Source organism: Temnothorax americanus, unplaced genomic scaffold (genome assembly GCF_048541705.1).
Source record: "Temnothorax americanus isolate GAGA-0224 unplaced genomic scaffold, ASM4854170v1 Scaffold52, whole genome shotgun sequence".
Taxonomy (NCBI): Eukaryota; Metazoa; Arthropoda; class Insecta; order Hymenoptera; family Formicidae; genus Temnothorax; species Temnothorax americanus.
In genome coordinates this window covers 11902-31122 of record NW_027509678.1, presented here as the reverse complement: position 1 = coordinate 31122, position 19221 = coordinate 11902, and the positions used below count along the sequence as shown (strand labels likewise).

The window sequence follows — 19221 nt, the reverse complement described above, 5'->3', positions numbered from 1 at the left end:
AGTTAAACTGAGATTAAAATTAATCTGCGTTAATAGAAATGGACATTTAATCGGCGATTGATTTGTCAGTAATTGCAATCGATCAATATCAATTAAAGATCGACAATAAGTTATACAGGTTTTGTTATAAAAATTTTTCTTCGAGCAATTCTTCCAGTCAATTTAATCTTCGATCAGGCTAATCGGAACCTAATTAAAATATGATAGATATTGCAAATGACGCCGAGTGCAGCTACGAGTAAATCAATTTCCGACGATAAAGACGCATATTATTGCGAAAGAAGGATATGATTGCACAATGGCATTCAATTAAATGCATAAATCGACAGATAAACGCGCAAATCGAAAAAATTAAAATTAAAATTATCTTGCGCTGTTTGCCAAATTCGATTTATCTGCACCGAGCCTCTCTCGATTTACATCTCGAACTGACTCAAATCACCCAGGAAAACCTGGGTTCCCCTCTCTCTGCGCACGGCCCTGGGAGGAGAGCCGTTTATTCGCGTTGTGCGATATATATATATATATATATATATATATATATATATATATATATATATATATATATGTATTTCGCGCGATATTCGTGTCGCGTTCATCACGCTCGCGTGCGACGATTTACTCGCTGGAAACGGCAATATCCCACGTATCAACGACGTGCGAATGTTAAAACGTCGCCTGAACACGCCGGTCATTCCGAGTTCAACGATCTGTCGTCGCGAGGTCTGTTCCGCGCGCGCCGCGTTCGCACTGTTCGCAGCCTCTTTTCCTGCAGTTTCTGCACTCCGGGCACTCGACGAGTGCGGAACGGATCGCGCGCGACGCGTGCGGAACGCGTCGGACGGAAGGGACGAAAGTCACGTCAATCTTGAACAAAGAATAATAGGAAAACGTGCACGTTGCAGCAAAATGTGCGGCGTGTCGCAAACTGGGAAAGAGCTTCGAACGACAGTAATAGAGGGATGAGATGATACGATGGATTCGACTGATGCGTCGATGAGTCGATCTCGTCCCGGAGATTTTTTCACGTGTCCTTCGGCGAACGTTATAGAACTCGTCGAAGGCATATGGTCGCCCAATTCGTGAAGCGACGATATGCCACGTCCGACGTTTTTTATGTCGCCCTGACGAGAAAAAAACGAGAGAAAGCGTTTATAAAAAAAAAAATTAAATAACGTCGCATTGGTTTTGCTGAGGCGAAAGAAGTGTACTTAAAATTCACGCGAATAATATATTAAACGACCTGCAAGATCCAATCCCGACCGGTTTAACGGTCGTTTTCCTTAATCTGAATGAAAATTAATAAGATGATGTCTGCGCGAGGCTCTCTATTTCCCTGCGAACGAAGCTAAAAAGAAACCGGGAGATTATATATATATAGAGATACATATCGATTTTAATTGTAACTAATATTTTCAATCGCATCGTTTGTCCCCTACTTTACATGTTACAGCATTGTGTTGCAACCGGATTTTCGTCTAAAAAATCTCACGATTATGGTGTGGAATCGAGAAGTTTTGTTAATTAATTATTTCGCGTGATAGATAAAAAAACACAGAATATATGAAACAAATTAAATATTATATTGATCCATCATTTTTATTAACATATTTAATTAATGCAAAAATGTGAACTTGTAAAAATAGACATGTAAAAAATATATTTTCGAAATAACGAAGATCAAACTTGCGCAATAATCGAGGGAGTGTCTTTGAAAAAACTAATAAATATTCTAAATTTTCTAACACTGACTGCAGCTGTGCCTATTAAATAATTCCAGAGAAATTTTTTTCATAGAAATGACTGGAATCTATAAACATGCAGACTCATATATATGCTCTGAGTCACGCAACCTAGATTTTATAGCTATTAAATTTTCAACTTTTTTTACAACGTTTGTTTGAACAAGTCCATAAATGCACATTCTTTTCGTACATACTATGTGCAAATAAAAATAACGAATTTTCATACAAGCTGGTTACGAATTTTTTCCTCCATATTCATATTATATCCTTACAGAAATTTAATACTGTAAGTGATTATTTTGAGTATTAAAAGCATTGTTTTTAATGCTAGCCAAATAATCACAGTATTAAAATTTCTGTAATAAGGGCGCACAGTGTATAGAAGTTATATAAGTATACAATAAAATAACAGCGATATTTTTATCGCGCTATATACATCAGTCGTTTTAACGAGCGCAACATTGAATAGAGGATATCTGTTAATTATTTTTCTCCAATTTACACGTATTTTTGCCTTTTAGTAGGCCTTCCGAGAGTTTACAGCGGGGAGCACACACTTCTGCACAACGCATAATATGCGTAAGCATAAGAAAATTGATTGGTTTATTTCTTTATGCACATGTGTATGGGGACCAATCAATTTTCTTATGTGCTTACGCATTATATGCGTTATGCAGAAGTGTGTGCTCGCCCCCGCTTACAGCTATATCCACACAAACTTGCATAAGCCCATAAACATAAGCATAAGAGAATTGATTGGTCCATATGCATGTGCATAAGGAAATAGACCAATCCATTTCTTTATGCATATGCTTATGCAACGCATCTATGCAAGTTTGTGTGGATAGACCTTTAAGCGGGAAGCACACACTTCTGCATAACGCGTAACGCGTAAGCATAAGAAAACTGATTGGTCTATGCGTAAGCTTAAGAAAATTGATTGGTCTATTTTCTTATGCACATATATATGGACCAATCAATTTTCTTATGTTTACGCATTATGCGTTGTGCAGAAGTGTGTGCTCCCCGATTTATATACCCCGTCAAACCGCCTCATTTTAAAAAGCGGGGAGCACACACTTCTGCACAACGCATAATGCGTAAGCATAAGAAAATTGATTGGTCCATACACATGTGCATAAGGAAATAGACCAATCAATTTTCTTATGCTTTACGTATTTAAGGTCAATCCAGACAAACTTGCATAGCGCATAGACATAAGCATAAGAGAATTGATTGGTCCATAGGCATGTGCATAAGGAAATAGACCAATCCGTTTCTTTATGCATATGGTTATGCACCTATGCAAGTTTGTCTGAACAGACCTTTATGCGTTATGCAGAAGTGTGTGCTCCCCGCTACATGGCGATGACGAATGGAATTACGAATACGCGTGAATCCGCCGTGACTGTTTTGCCGTCCGATGTTAACGCTGCGCTGTTGCCGTTGCGAGGATAAACTGTAGTGTCATTCGGTGTCATTCGATTGCATTCGATCTCGAGCAATTGCATTCGGGACACCTTAACGAACCAAGCGCGATGGATCTGTTGACAGAAACCGGGAAAGGACGTTTACCCGATTACGAGGTGCAGGGAGCGAGAAAAGTGAGCTTCAGCCCGTACTCCGACAACGGAGGGTAGGTCGAGTGAGAGTAACCTATACCTCTATTGATGTCGAGCATCGCGACTGAAGGACAGTCATTTTATACATTCCTACGGTTGATCGTTATTCCTGATTTTCACTTTCTGACGCTTCTTTGTTTCTACAATCTTCATATTCTTTATATACTTATGGAGTACTTGAAGTTCACCTAACTGTAAAGATTCTGTCTCAACCTCTAGGAGTGTGGTGGCTCTCGCTGGGGAAGATTTCTGCGTCATAGCCGCGGACACGCGTCTCAGCACCGGATTCTCCATCTACACTCGGGAACAGGATAAATTGTTTCGCTTGTCGGACACCACTATCTTGGGATGCTCCGGCTGCTGGTGCGACACCTTGACGCTGACCCGTCTTCTAACCGCTCGCATGCAGGTATAAACTTTGCGCTTCCGAACCGTGTAGATTTTAGGATTGGAAAATAGTAAAGAAGTAAAGTATAATTATATGATATCGTACAATATACATATTAAATTGTCAGACAGTATGTGTACAACGGTTGTCTTGCTTCAGATGTATAAACATGAACATCAAAAGGAAATGACGACGCCAGCAGCGGCACAAATGCTGTCGATAATGCTGTATCACAAAAGATTCTTTCCTTATTACGTCAGTAATATACTTGCTGGATTAGATGAGAACGGGAAAGGCTGTATATATAGTTACGATCCAATTGGGCATTGCGAGAAAACTACATATAGGGCTGGTGGTTCAGCCGGCGCACTTTTGCAACCACTCCTCGATAATCAGGTATATATACATATATTTTAACCTCTAATATATACATATAAATTGTCTTTATACAATGTGTGAAACGTTTAAGAAAATGGAGTTACATGATTGATACTGCAACTTATATAACTATAACTTGTAATATTTTATATCTTCTAGATTGGCTACAAGAACCAAGAAGGCGTCACTCCTACGCCCCTGACTCGAGAAAAAGCTGTAGCAATCTTGAAAGACGTTTTCACTTCTGCGGCCGAGAGAGATATATACACAGGTGATGGAATAACCATCAAAATTATTACCAAGGATGGAATAAGAGACACCAGTTTTGCTCTGAGAAAGGACTAATGGGGAAAGAAAGCATTTATGCTATATCTGCGCAAATAAAGTTATTTGAATATTCCGACACTGAATTCTTTCTCTTTCAAACATTCTTTGAAGAAGGTAACACGGAGAGAGGGAATCTAATTATTTTTTTGTAATAGATCTTGAATGCACATATTGAAATTGCATACATGAAAATCTGAAATATATAAATACACGTAAGCGATACTTGAAGAGACGTTTTTTTTTTTTAATATATTTATGACCTACATTTTCCACTTGGTATATGAGCGTAAAAATCTTATCTATATTTATTTTATAAATTTTTAATAAATCTTTGTGATGCTCTCATTCAGAACAAATGCCTAATACTTTATCATAAATTAAAAATTTTATTCTGTCACTCAAACATACGTTTCGCTTTTATTTCATGATTAGCATTGGTAATGTACACTTAAAAATCTATAACAAACGATTTACGCGCGAAGGTAACTCAATAAGCCTTGTTTAACGTTATACGCTATGTTACTGTATGCACCGTATGTAATCGTATATAACTCCGTACGTATTCGTGATATCCTAAAATATGTTTCTTTTTATTTCATACATAAAGACAAGTTAATTATAACCCATTTTTTTACCATTTTCACAATATCCATATAACCAAAGGAAAAGAGGGTAGGGGTTTGTGTTTCTTTTTTTTTGTTGCGTTCCATTCTACCGTCTTCCTTCTCATAGTTCTTTTCCTTGGGAACAGTATATAAGGATCGAAAGATAGACATTGCTTCCCCCCGAGATTCACTTCTTCGTCCCGGGGGCTGTCATCGGTTTGCCACGATCTTTACCGCGCAATTTGACTCCGAGTACTCGCTCGATTTTGCCGATCACCATCTGGTTCGGTATTCCACGTCCCGCCTCGTAGTCATTGATGACTTGCGCCTTCTCGTTTACTTTCTGTAAGAAGCACATTGAAAATAAATGAAAATATATTCGTGCTTTATTCTCCTCTATTAATAAGTGGTTTGATGAAATTGTATGACACAAATACTTTACCGTAGCCAGATCTTTTTGCGACATTCCTTTGCTCTGTCGTCCTTGCTGGATAAGTTTGCCGAGTTCGAGTGGAACGTGATCATGCTTCAATTCCTCTGTCTCACGATCCAATTTGGCCGTGTTCTTCGTCGTCACATGTTGTCTGTTCGCACCACCACCCCCTAGTCAGAAACATTATTTGCCTCAGTGGTCGAATTGGCAAAGATGCCCGTCACGAATTGGAAGGAAGTGCAGGCAGGTAGGTACGAACCCTGGCTGGGGTGATATTTCCGCAATAAGTTCTTTGTACAATAGTTTTGAAGGATGCTTATTGATCAAGATAAACATCAAGGAGTTAAATTAATTATTGATTTAGGACTGGTCGTTCCAACCTATTGGTGAACAAACTAATAGTTAAATCATATGTCTATCTTGTTTAATTTGAAAGAAAAACAAAGACACATATATGATTTAACTATTAGTTGGTTTACCAACAGGTTGGAACAACCGACCCTTAATTATGTATATTGTATATTAATTAGACCAACAAAACTGTGTTTCAAGACCGACAAACAATCGGCGCGCAGTAAGTGGAAAAAAGTATATAAAACATTACATCATATAAAATGTTATTAGACTACAAAGATCCGACCGCGAAGATGGCACTTCTCTTCATTTAATTGTGGTATTATTTTTCTGTTTCAAAATTATTGTATTTTCGATAAAATATTATCAGGAAAAAATATCAAGACAACACATGTTTGCGGCAAGACACTTTTAAAATATTATTATTCTATATCTGTAGAAATCGCGCGTGTCGTTTAAAATATTGCTTAATGGAAAATCTACGATGCTGTCTCTTTCTATTAGATGTAATATAATTTATGTAGTATATTGATAAATTATTATACATACTTCCTGAAATAGATAACCACATAATATTTACATATATTCTACAGGTACATTAACATTAACGCATCAAAGTGCTTTTAAATTACTTTGAACTTTTTACTTATGACTCAATATGATACAACAATGCGGATTACGTGCACTTTTTTTACCGCAACCGTGCTAATACTTGCATACCTTGTCATTGTCAAGAAAAGAAATAAAAACATGATAATTATCATTTTTACAATTCGCAGTTCAGTGGAACTGTTTTTTTTTTTTTTTTTTCAAAGATTGTTTAAAATAAGACAAATCTTATCATTGTCTCCAAACTGATTGCTCCAGTTTTTTGACACACAAATCTTTCAGCACCTTTTCCCCTTATGGAACCGTGATGTAACTCGGTTCCTCTTATCATAGATAAGCGAATACGCAGAATCGTTCGCTCGGTACGCAGACTTTGTTTATGTCGCGACGGGAACAGTCGCGAAAAGAATATGCAAAATCACCCGGCGAGGGGGAGAGTCGGAGTCGGACCGACTCGTGCTACTCACACTTCGCCTGCGTCTCCACGGCGTAGCCCTGTCGCCGAGCGTCGTTAACCGCCTGTAAACAAACACAATCCGGTTACACAATCGCGCGGCGCAAATACCTATTGTACGCGGCGGCTGACCAGCCGCGGCGGACCATCGTACGTACACGAGCTACATTGGTTACCTTCTCAGTTTTCAGCGTGGACGACTTCGGAACGCGTTTACGGAGAGTGATAGGCGCGGTGTCCCAGTCTGACATGGCGTTTAAAAAAAAAAAAAATAATAATAAAAAGTGGGAATATATCTCACAACAACAACGGGGGACTGCGGAGGAGGAGGTTTTGTTCGCGGTGTCCGGGGGAGGGGGAGGAACACGAAGCGCTCGCGCGAAGGACGTTTTCTCGGACACACGCGTGTGCGGCCACTGCGACGATAGCGACCGCTCTATACTCCCGCCGGCGTGGTGCGTGGTGTCGTGGTTGCGTTTCCAGCGAGGTCCCCCCAACAAGCGAGGTCTTCTCTCCGCCTCGCGGACGTTCCGAAAATCATGCGGCGCGGCCGCTCGATCGACCGGCGCGAAGCCGCGATGATTCCGCGAACATCGGGGGTCGGTCCGATTACCGAAGATACCGCGGGGATACCGCGCGGCGTGCCCTCGCAGCTCGCCGGATTCGGATTCGGCCGGATCTCTTTCTTGCTTAATTTTTTTCACCGCGACGCCGGCCGGAAAAATTGCGACGCGGCGCGACGCGACACATTCCCGCGAGTCCCACGATGAGCATCGACGCATCGACCCGAGACGGCGTGACCGCGAATTTCGAAATCCGTTATCCGAAACGCGGCTGCGGTGTGCCCAGGGGTGAACTGGTGAAGTCCCATGAACCGCCATGAAGCCAGCGTACGGCGTACCGGCGTACGGCGGAATTAAAGAATTAAATTGAACTTGACTAATCACAGGCTCGTTTTTGTTTACGCCAGCACAAACATCGGCTGTCCCATGGAGCGTATTTAAAAGCGGCGTAATGATTGATAAGCCAATCACAGTGTTGTTTTACAAAGCTTATTTTCAACATGGATACTCAAGGGGTCTTGTGATTGGCTTATTGATCATTACACCGGCGTAAATATAAATCTCTGTCATGGGACAGCTGATGAAGTTTTTTCAACGCGATTTTTTAACATATATGTATGTACATACATTCATACGACATGAAGCAAAATATTCCATAATTTTTATATGCGTGTACGTGGGTGTGTATCATTGTAGCATAAACGTCAGAACGCTGCAAAAACTAGCGTAAAATCTGTGCTGGCGTAACGAAAACGAGCGTTAAAGCCTTGTGATTGGCCAAGTTATTTGTTTTCAGCGTACGCCGCGCCGGTACGCCGTACGCTGGATCCATGATTATTTACTCCCAGCGTGACGAAACTTCAAACTGTAAAATAATACAAGTTTAATAGGGAAATTATGAAAAAAGTTCATTGTAATTATTATGTATAATTTTTTTTATTACAATATTTCTACTTTTATTCCATATGCGTTTAAGGATGATGCAGATTTTATGATATGCGCGTGCGCAGAACATGACTAATAATAAACCAACAAACGCTAAAATCAGACCAACAATCATCAGCAAACGATTACGCATCGATTAGACCGTTTTTTAATTAAAAATAAGATTTTTCCGGCTGACTTTAACGCTAATTTTTCTTTTTTAATTAAAAAAAAATTAAGAACCAACAAACGTAATTAGGCCAACAATCACCAACAAACGACCAACAAACGATTAAAAAAAAATTAATTTTGTTTTATTTTGTGATTTAAATTAAGAATTTAAAGAGGTTTCGTTTGTATTTTGCCAAAGTTTTGACGACCAGTCACATCCAATAATATCTATGTATAACTTCAGAAACCTACAAAAATAGTATATTGGAAAATCGAAATAAAACTAATAAATAAAATCATTATTCAGAAGACAATCAAATCATTTATTTTATAACAAAATTTAAAGTACTTATAAAACAAAAAATACATACATCAACATTAAACATAGATATGTACAGATATAGATATCATTGTATGTGACTGTAATTGTAATAATGTGTACAATGTTAATTTTTAACATTTTTATTTTATTTTTGCTAGGTCTACAATGCGAGTCGTAAAGTCGTGAGTCGTAAGAATTGACCAATCACAATCGAATTTGAGGAGAATAATCGACTGTGATTGGTCAATTCTTACGACTCACGGCTTTACGACTCGCATTGTAGACCTAGCATTTGTGTTGTTTTAAAAGTTTTTACTAGAACAAGAAGTAATTGTCAATGACTGTTGAATTTTATTAATGTTTGTTTATTATAATTATTGAGATAAACTTGACAATGTCAAGTCAATGAAAATGTCAAGAACCTGACTAAAACTGACTAGAATGAGAAATGTTTACAAACAATGAACATTTAAAAATAAAAATAATTAAGAGTTTTCAAGCTATGTATGATTCATAATGGTTTGATTATTTCTATATTTGCAGTACCTACCTATTCTAAATAATAATTCAATAAGTATATTCATTTTATTTTAAAAGAGAAACTATAACTGTATTGAGTTTTTAATCTAATAAATACTGTTAAATTTGCACCTTGTAATTTTATTACATAAATATCTGTCCCAAAAATTGAGAACCTGGACTACTACGGGCTCCGTGGACAATGTCAACAATGCTAAATCTCCGTGGGCTAATATATTTAGCGCAGCTTAGCCCACGGAGATTTAGCATTGTTGACAATGTTGACATTGCCCACTTGGAACCGAGCAAAGTCTGCAATGTGATAATAGTTGCTGACATTGCCATCGCTCTGGATGGGCAGTGTTAACTTTGCCCACATCAAACCGGGCAATGTCCGCTAATAAACTACTTTGTCCAGTCGCGTTGCGCAATGCTGACTTTGCCCGGGCAATGCCGACACTGCACACCATGCAGACTTTGCCTGTAACATATACAATGTAAACTATATATAGCATGAAACAACGTTAAGGAACGTGTCAAATGTAGCGAGTGTTTGGCTGCCAAGACATTGTACGACATCTCCGAGTGAGTCTGAATATTCCCAAAAGTCTTTATAAAGTCTTCCATGTTCTGAAATGTACTCGTGCGGGAAATGTGTTGTAAGTAAGAATGCAGACCTGAAGGATTGTTTTCCTCTCCTATAGAAGATAAATATATACGAAGACATAGTTCTAGGGGACCGCAGAGGTTCTTGTGTTCAATACCGTTTTCGTGATTTTGACAAAAGCTGACAAGGCACTTCTGACAATCTTTCAACGACTGAGCGTTTCGTTCGTGGCAAACCAGGCACTCCCTTGGAAAATAGAACATGTCTGTCTCATCCAAATTCAGGATACGTCCCAGCCTGGACGACACTTTCCGCATGAATTTCCGCTTCTTGTCGGTCCATTCCTCCGTAGTTTCACCGCCATCATCCATGCTGGTAGTTTTGCAGCACGCCCCGTATGGCTTTGCACAAAGGTTTGTGCTGCTTCCAGTGCTGCTTCTGATGTTCCTGACCACAATAGGAGATCATCTTGCAGTTACTGCATCGCTTCAAAGAGACGCCGTCGCCAAACCGTTTGCAAACGTGACACATACATGGTCGCGAAGAAGAATTTGTTATAGTCGTTATTAATTTGATTTCTCGCTTCTGATTCCATAACTTCTGCCTACACACAGTCTCGTCGTTATATCAAATAAGTATCCTTCAGTGTAAAGGACAAATGTAGTGTTTGGAATAAATGTTGTGATTTCACCCTTGACTTATCTTGTACCCATAAAAGATTAAGCAAAATATGACAAAATTGGTAGAATGATTACGATTCCATACGACGAATAGGAAGGATACTGTTTATGCTGGTTTATCAAAAGAGGATTCGTGTGCACTCCGCGTACATCCATGACCGCTTACTTCGTGATGCGATAGTACTCAAACACCATGCAAGATTTTCTAGTCCGCTATTAGTTTTTAGTTCTGGTATCTGCGTGAGGCTGAAGCCTGCAACAAATAAACGTAGTCGTTAGATAAAATCTCGAGTGCTTTTCGAATCGCAAAATCTGTAAATATCCTCGATCTTACCTGTAAATACCTATATATGCTGTAACGTGACCTACGTTCCTAATCTGTGATAAACGGACTTTTGTCGAAACCTATTTTATACAGAATCAATTATTGAATTATTTTGTTAATCTTACCACATATATATATATATATATATGAAATTATTGATAACGTTCGCTCGACTGATGTAAGACAATTATCGACTCTACAATTAGAAAATTATAGTCATTTAGAATTTTTAAATTACTATAAATATAAGCAGGCATTCCGGCGTGTCGGCTAGAAATAATTGAAGACTTGAAAGGAATTACTCTATATATATATTTTTTAATTTAATTGATTTAATTTAAATAAATATATATATATTTATTTATTTATTTATTTAAATTAAAATATTGTAAAAAGTATACGTTATATATAAGATAGCTTGTTCCTACTTGTTATCAGATGTTGCGCTGTATGTTTTTGGCTCGCAGCACAGTCTTTTAAATATTCGTGCGTTCCAAAACCTATAAAAAAAATAGGTATGTAAAACCGTGGTCGAAACACTCGAAACGTCAAAAACGAACGGGTTAACTCCTGAATTCTTTATTAATTAAATCTCTCTTTTCTTTCTTTTTTTTTGGTTCAGCGTCTCATCTAGGAAAAAAAAGAGTACATATTCGCGGCTTCGCGCTTATCGGAGAAAATTCAGGAGCAAGCTTCTCATCGATCTTTACGTCTCTGTCTCTGTTCCTCGCTCGCTCTCTCTTTCTCTCCTAGGTAGTACATACTCGTTGTCCTCGTCCTCGCCGATCTATTGCGCCGATTGCGCGCGTTCGATCGACGAGAGTCCAGTCTCAGTCGTCCTCCCTTCCCCCCCCTTCGCCGTTGTTGTTGGTCCTGGCATCGCCGTTGAGGACCCTCGATCCGCATCGTGACGTCCGCACCCGCACACTGCACAATCCACATCCGCAGTAGCATATTTATATATCGGAGGCTGTTCGGCTGACCGCGCGCGGGCGAGATGTCGTTGATCAGGACGCTGTGGAAGTGCGCGTTCAGTCCGCGGCTTTTCAAGATTTACGAGGTAACGTGGATCGGTCTGGTCGACGTAAGTACGACACGCTTATTCAGCGACTCAGCGTTTTTCCCCCAGAAATTTGCATAAAAAGTTGAGGTTATAATACGCGTATGCGTGTGTCCGATTTACAGAAATCGTACGAGGCGAAGAACCTGGAGCGATGGGGCGATCATATCGTGATCTCCGTAAGTGTTCCGCGCGACAGACAGAACGGAGGTTGTGACGTTGCCGAGTGTTCGTCGCGCTCTCTTATCGCGCCGCTCCACGCGGGCGAGGATCTTCCAAATACCGGCGAACGCGAGATTCCGTCACATTCGTCACAACTTACTAATCGTCTGAATATATCTTATTATTATTGTTGTGACTATAAGGATGTGCGAATTCATAAATTGTTCTTGCGCTGTTGCAGTTTGCGGCGATATGGTCCATGAGCCTGTACGCCGTACCGGTCATTGCCATGTTCGCCATGTACCAACGTGGCTACTCCTTGACAGATAACGTTTCTTGCTTGAGCAAATTGGCAGCTGGCGCCGGCGCGCTCCTCGTCGCCTCGTTGGCCGCACGCGGTTACTCCAGGGTTAATAATCCGGTTTACGTGAAGTTTGTGGAAACCTTGAATGAGACACAGTTGCATTATAATGCCAGCACGAAGCAGGAACTTAATAAGTACGATTTTGAATTCTGGGCATGGCCTGTGGACTTTGATGTCTCGGAACTAAACAGGTTGGACTCTATCTTTATCGATAATTAATATGTTAAAGATGTTCGAGAATCTTCAGCTTTCATTTAAGTGACAAATCTGATAAATTTTAATAAAATTGGGATGTTTGTAGCAAAAATTTTTCAAATTTTGACTCAAATGTCTTGGAAAATCAATATATATTTCAACATTTTGCTTAATTTCCTCTGAAAACTTGGAAAGTAGGGCTCGCGCATGAAATATTGATGTTCTAAGTTGAAACTAAGATTGGCGATTTTAAATGGCTCTAATTATATGTTTCTTGTAGTGATACTGCAGATAAGTTAACACTAGAAAAAATTGCAAAGGCTAGCGGACGCCTCAGACGACAAAGCGGCAAAGAATTTGTATTTGCTATACCATGTAAATTGCTTTCTTATGCGATAGCACATACATTCGCGGGTAAATTGATTTATCCTGGCAGTATATCTTTCATCGGTTGGATACTCGGTAACGCATTACGATTATTATTGTATTTACGTTTTTACGGTAGGTACTAATCATTTTGCATCGCAATGTTAAAGGCTCCACGTTGGTGAAGGGAAGAGTAGATTTGATGAAACTGGGTGGAGAAAGATTCAAATTAATGACTGCTGATAAAAATCAAATTGACGCGATGTTTGTTGATCGGCGTAACAAGTAATGTAAACGATAAATTTATCGACATCTTATGTTATGCTAAAAACTGTTTTCTGATGTGCACCATATTGCAGAAGCGCTTATGGCGATGTATTGGTTGTAACTTGCGAAGGGAACTGTGGTTTTTATGAAACAGGGATTATATCCACTCCTCTAACCAAGGGCTATTCGGTGCTGGGCTGGAATCATCCGGGTTTCGCCAGCAGTACTGTAAGTATTATCGCTTGCAAAGGAGTGAGCCTCGCGTATAATTCACGATAACAATCCGACGGGAAGAATTGCTGTTACTCCGTCGTAAGACTTTTTATTGCAACGATAAAATTTTTGCCGATGTTGCAGTTATTGTCATTCAGACAGTAAATGCAAAGTTGGAGTAATGGCAAGCCTTCTTCTTCGAGGGCCGACTTGTATCTCGTATAACAGTAACAGTAAGTCATGACACAAAGGGTGCGCCATATCCAGAGCAAGAGGAAAACGCCATCGATTGTATAATGCGTTTTGCGATCGAGCGTCTAAAGTTTCCCGAAGAACGGATCATCGTGTACGGTTGGAGCATCGGAGGCTATCCCGCTACTTGGGCCGCTATGAATTATCCTTCTATTCGGAGCTTGGTAATATTCGGTTCAACTGATTACACACGTAAAATCGATTCTATAAATTGATGAATTAATCACCGCAGGTTTTAGATGCTACGTTCGATGATGTACTTCCATTAGCTATTAAAACAATGCCACCGTCCCTAGAAGGTTTAGTCCGCAACATAATCAGAGATTACTTCAATTTAAACATAGCAGAACAATTGAATAGGTATATTCTATGGCACATCACGATATAATAAAATTATAGTGTTTCATGTGTATCTCTATATATTGTTATCTTTTAATTTGATAGATATAACGGGACCGTATTGTTAGTGAGAAGAACAGACGACGAGATCCTCTCTATACCTCCCAACAGCTTATCTGGAAATCGCGGCAATATGTTGCTGATGAAATTACTTCTTAGACGTTATCCGCATTTATTTTCCGAAACCTCTGAATCTGGGACAGTCTTATCGAGGTTCTTATCCGCTGAAGTGTCCGACAGAAGTAAGGAATTGAGTATTAAAAGCGTTACTTAAAAAACATATGAAAAGACGTATATCATTATCAAATTGATTCTTTATATTTGCGACAGCGTCGATATTGGCATCGTTCCAAGTGGAGGAGAAACGTTGCCTAGAATTGATAGCAGCTAATATACGAAGCGATGATGGGGTGATAAATTATCCGTCTACTCTAGGACAGAATTGTAATACTAGGACAAAATTACAGTTGGTTCTCTTCCTTGTACGTATTACATACACAAAGATTCATAGATTTGAAATCGAAAAACAGCAAGATGAACAGCAATTGTACTTTGATTGCTATTATTCCCCATTCTATTTTCTAGGCAACAATGTATATGAAAGATCAATCATCGTCGCATTGTATCCCGTTGTCTGTTGATCTGTTTCATCCGGGTTGGGATCCAGCATCCGCCATTGCTGTGAAGTAGCTTTCACAATACTATACTTGGAATGTCAGAATAAGCTTCCCGAGCTTTTCTTATTTATATTAGTACGTTATGAACGAATGAAAGCGGTAATAACGGTGCAATTTCGTATTAAGTTTTACTAGCACACATACACACAGGCGTTATTTATTCCATATAATCTATAATTACAAATTTTTGTGAAAAACTTTACATATTAGATATCATTTTTAATTCATAACAAGCATTTTAGTTGAGTTGCAATAGTCATTTGCATTTTTGAATTGATTATACGAGTCGCATATCACCAAGTACTGCTTTGTATAAAATTCATTTGTATTACAATATACATATTAAAATTTAAAAATTGATTCTTTAATATATATATATTGACATTTGAAATAGCTTTTACAATGGTATGTATTACATTTTATTAGTAATTTAAAAACAGATAAAATTAATTTGCATTAAAACTCTGAAATGAGAATATATATATATATATACACACACATACATATACATTGTAAGATAATACCTGTATTTTTCATTTCGATATTATAACTTAATTATTACGTAATTATTATTCGTAATCATTACTTATTTTTTAATAAAAAGAAGCGACTCATTGTGAAATAAAAATAACATTGCAAAAAGAAGTTTGCATTGAAAACATTTAATATTAAAAGTACAAAATTCCGCTTTAAAATTATCAAAATTTATCTGAAAGATTACTTATGTATATATTTTGCAAAATTCATATATAATGATGATATCTTAGTTTTAATTTTACATGAATTTCCACTATTTTCCATACAATGTATAAAAATAAATAACTATATGTCATACCCCGATAATTTCCGGTAATTTTACGTAACTTGAATATTGTCTAGAACAGTTTTAAGAGCAGTTTTAGAATCTTGGAATGGATCGACTACATTTGCGCGACTAGTCTTCATTGGTTTCTCTAGAAATACTTTCAGCATACTCCTTGTTTGCGCTAAGAAATAATCTCTCTGAGTAACTTTTTCCAAAGCCTTGAAACATCCTTCCAAATTCCAGTCAATTTTCCTACTGGCTTTGTCCTCGCCCTAAGAAACAGATTATTAATCGTTTTACTCGCTTTCATGTATCTTCTATGTGCATAAATAATAGTAATTCTTAATTTTTTCTTACTTTCATTAAACCAAGATTAACTAGTAATGCATTATTCAAAATGGAGATTTGATTATTCTCTACGGCATAAGAAAACAGCTTTGCGTATAAAGCATCTGACAAGGATTCCGCTTTCATTCTCACATCCATGTAGCCACTGCCGCATAATGCTGATACTTTCATAATTATCCGTAAAAGCTCCTCTATATATTTCTGTTCTGTAGCTGTGTTACTTTGATTTGCCAAATTCTGGAATAAGAAGTAAAAATCTCGCTAGAAATGTAACTAATTTGTACAGATATCTACACACTAATACGTACCGTTGCATAGTCGATAAAAGCTTGCACAATATTATCCTGTTGCAACAGGTGCAACAGCAACAGTTTCTCAGCTGTTGGCGATTTCAAAAAGTCCGCTACTGTTACCACTGGGCTTTCCGCAATATTATCTTGTTCCTTGGTGTCCTCTTTGTCACTTGCTTCATCCTCATCACTTTCGTTCTCTTCGCTCTGTTCATCATTATCATCTTCCTCCTCCTCGTCCTCGGTATAATCCTCATCCAAAGAATTCAATGCATCAATTCTTCCCAATTTTGTGAGAATTTGTCGAAGGTTCTCGCGTCCTTCCGTTCCAAAGCAATTACCGTCCAGCTGTAGATTTGTCAGAAGAGTTTTATCATGCATGGCTTTGGCGACAGCATTTCCAGCATCCGCGCGTAGCTCGTTATTACTCAAGTCCAGATATCTGAGGGACGTATGATTGCCGTGAATCTCTAACGCCTCCGCTAAGACTAAAGCCCCTTTAGTCTTTAGTAAACAATCACCGAGGTTCAGTTCCTCCAGACCCCGGAAAGTCGGTAAAGCTTTAGCGAGCGCTCTGGCTCCTTTCAGTCCGATCGTATTGTCGTTCAAATTTAACACCCGCAAATTAGGATTGACAGATAAACCCTGTGCGATTGCCGCGATGCCTGCGTGATATATACCGTTCTGTTGCATCACAACTTCCTCCAATGTCTTTAACCTTTCAAACACGGACGCCAATGCTTGCGCGCCCTCGTTCTCCAGCCGATTTCTGCCGACGATGAAAACTTTCAGCGCGAGCGGCGTGCCTATAGTAGGATTCAACTCGATTAAGCATTAAAAATATAATTTACAATACGTATAATTGCATACATATGTTACACAATATCTCACCTTCTTTAGAACTATTCTCATGGCACTTCTCCAATGCTTTAGCCAACATCTTTCCACCTGATATACCGAGACCATTGTTGTTCAGTTTCAACTGTAGAAGGGTATAGCACGGACTCGACGCCAACAGATTTGCTAACCCTTGAATACCGATTGGGCCGAAAGCATTGTCGCTCATGTCGAGCTCGGTTAGCTGGCTACCAGCGGTGCACAATGCCGTTCCTAGGTGCTCCAACGCTTTTGGGATTTCTGTTTTCAGACGACCAGTGAACATGTCCTTCCATAGAGCCTTCTTCAACGGAGTTCCCTTCTCCTTCAACGCCTCCGCTATAGCCTCTGCGGCCGGCGTTCCCAACGTGTTTCCTTCCAAATCCAAGTACTCCAAGCACGGACATGCTTTAATCGCTTCCACCACTTGGAGAGCTGTACAACACAATAAATTCATCGGTAAACAAATTTTATGATAATAAATAAATAAATAATTTAATTTATACACACACGTGTAAATATAGAATTCAAACGTTTGCAGTGAAAATTTCGCAAAGCAACAGCTGCGTTTAGAGATCGAATTAAAGAATTGAGCTCGCACAATCGTTCAATAGTTCCGTGAGCTTTACGTATGACGTGAAACACGAGGGGGATACATCGTCGAGAAGATTCTAACGACTTACCGTCACCCGCAGTGTCCAATACAAGCGACTGACCGGCGAACGAAACTCCGACCGATTTCCGGCTCACGTCCTTCAACTGCTCGCCAATCTCGCCTAGACTGAACATGTTGCGCGTTTGCGATTGTCACAGATATTTTGTAAAACGATCCTGATGGACGATCCTTCGATACAAGGCTACGAAACAGCGAAGTGCGAATAAACGTCGACAAACTCGTCCCCCTTTTGTTGTGCTTTGTTGGCTTTGTTGATATCGCTTCCCCACAGTGCGTGTTTCGCGTTCCGCCAGGTGGTAGTAAAGGCGACGAAATTCGTATGCGCGGGAAACCGCTGCCAACACGTGCCGAGCACTGGAAAAAAAGTCACTATTCGGGGTGCGTTCGGGAAGACGCTATTAGTGCTATTTGCTTATTTTATCCTTGTTTTACGCCTGATGAGCGATAAAGATAGAATGATGCAATAGCGCTAATAGCGCGCTTCCCGAACGCAGCCTCGGTCACGAACGGTAAAAAGCTCGCGGTGTCCACGATGCAAGAATTGTGTCCAAGTTTCGATTTAAGCCAATCAACTTGCAGCTCTTACAGAAAAGTAGCAGTTTCATTGGCTTAAACCGAAACTTGGACATAGTTTTTGCATCGGCCATAGGCTGCAGGGTGATTTTCGGTGAAGCTTCGATGATTGTCCACAATTCTACTAATGCAATTTGACTTTAAATTAATTTACTTTTTATCTTTTTTTTAGTTATAAGAATTAGAAAAAGATAGAAAGAGTAAGAAAGCGAGAGTAAAGTTAATCGATCTGCATTGACAGAAATGAATAATAAAATCGATGAAAAATTCATCAATACGTATTAGATACAATTAATTTTTTGTTTCATTCGTAAGAAAAAATATTAGTAGAATGAAATTTTGCTTTAAGCTATATTTTGTCGGTTGAATTATTCGGTTAATCGAAATTTAGTCACAAGTCGTCCATGATGTAATTTCACGGACAAAAATCCTTCCATGCAGCATGCAGGTCCGTGTAACATAATACGATGATTCACATTTGCAACGACCGTGTACTCCAAAATAAGAAATGTCAAAATCCACGAACGTACAAACAATAATAAAGTAAGATCAGTATAAGGCTAATCTCGAATCGTTTTCTCCACAAAAAATTATTAGAATCAAAATTATTTATTAATTTAATAAAATTAATAAGTACATACCGATTTTTTGGCCAGACGTGAGACACATAAA

General features: G+C 38.8%; 5 protein-coding genes across 7 annotated transcripts; 2 read left to right on the top strand and 3 right to left on the bottom strand.

Annotated features, from left to right (window-relative positions):
* The first annotated feature begins 3171 nt into the window (after positions 1-3171).
* On the top strand, positions 3172-4688 carry Prosbeta6 (proteasome beta6 subunit). The gene is made up of 4 exons (XM_077419181.1): positions 3172-3381; positions 3587-3776; positions 3915-4151; positions 4293-4688. Exons 1-4 carry the CDS (start codon positions 3284-3286, stop codon positions 4476-4478), a joined length of 711 nt encoding a protein of 236 aa, XP_077275307.1. The 5' UTR covers positions 3172-3283; the 3' UTR covers positions 4479-4688.
* A 170-nt stretch (positions 4689-4858) lies between these two features.
* On the bottom strand, positions 4859-7424 carry Mbf1 (multiprotein bridging factor 1). Of its 2 annotated transcripts, none has more exons than XM_077419179.1 (4): positions 7092-7424; positions 6929-6980; positions 5508-5668; positions 4859-5408 (listed from the first exon to the last, which is right to left on the bottom strand). In XM_077419179.1, exons 1-4 carry the CDS (start codon positions 7164-7166, stop codon positions 5253-5255), a joined length of 444 nt encoding a protein of 147 aa, XP_077275305.1. In that variant the 5' UTR covers positions 7167-7424; the 3' UTR covers positions 4859-5252. The 2 variants fall into 2 exon arrangements, with proteins under 2 accessions (XP_077275305.1, XP_077275304.1); XM_077419178.1 differs by having other exon boundaries at positions 7074-7419.
* On the bottom strand, positions 7170-11806 carry LOC143904474 (uncharacterized). Its single transcript, XM_077419185.1, has 3 exons — positions 11737-11806; positions 11455-11526; positions 7170-10468 (listed from the first exon to the last, which is right to left on the bottom strand). Exon 3 carries the CDS (start codon positions 10390-10392, stop codon positions 9820-9822), a length of 573 nt encoding a protein of 190 aa, XP_077275311.1. The 5' UTR covers positions 10393-10468; positions 11455-11526; positions 11737-11806; the 3' UTR covers positions 7170-9819.
* On the top strand, positions 11759-15337 carry LOC143904468 (phosphatidylserine lipase ABHD16A). 2 transcript variants are annotated; one of them, XM_077419177.1, is made up of 11 exons: positions 11759-12086; positions 12212-12265; positions 12490-12803; positions 13088-13269; positions 13344-13458; positions 13533-13668; positions 13905-14069; positions 14138-14265; positions 14350-14546; positions 14635-14786; positions 14890-15337. In XM_077419177.1, exons 1-11 carry the CDS (start codon positions 12024-12026, stop codon positions 14992-14994), a joined length of 1611 nt encoding a protein of 536 aa, XP_077275303.1. In that variant the 5' UTR covers positions 11759-12023; the 3' UTR covers positions 14995-15337. The 2 variants fall into 2 exon arrangements, with proteins under 2 accessions (XP_077275303.1, XP_077275302.1); XM_077419176.1 differs by having other exon boundaries at positions 11759-12110.
* Rangap (Ran GTPase activating protein) lies at positions 15103-19086 on the bottom strand. The gene is made up of 5 exons (XM_077419175.1): positions 17984-19086; positions 17316-17735; positions 16443-17230; positions 16144-16371; positions 15103-16058 (listed from the first exon to the last, which is right to left on the bottom strand). Exons 1-5 carry the CDS (start codon positions 18087-18089, stop codon positions 15837-15839), a joined length of 1764 nt encoding a protein of 587 aa, XP_077275301.1. The 5' UTR covers positions 18090-19086; the 3' UTR covers positions 15103-15836.
* Between the last annotated feature and the right edge of the window lie 135 nt (positions 19087-19221).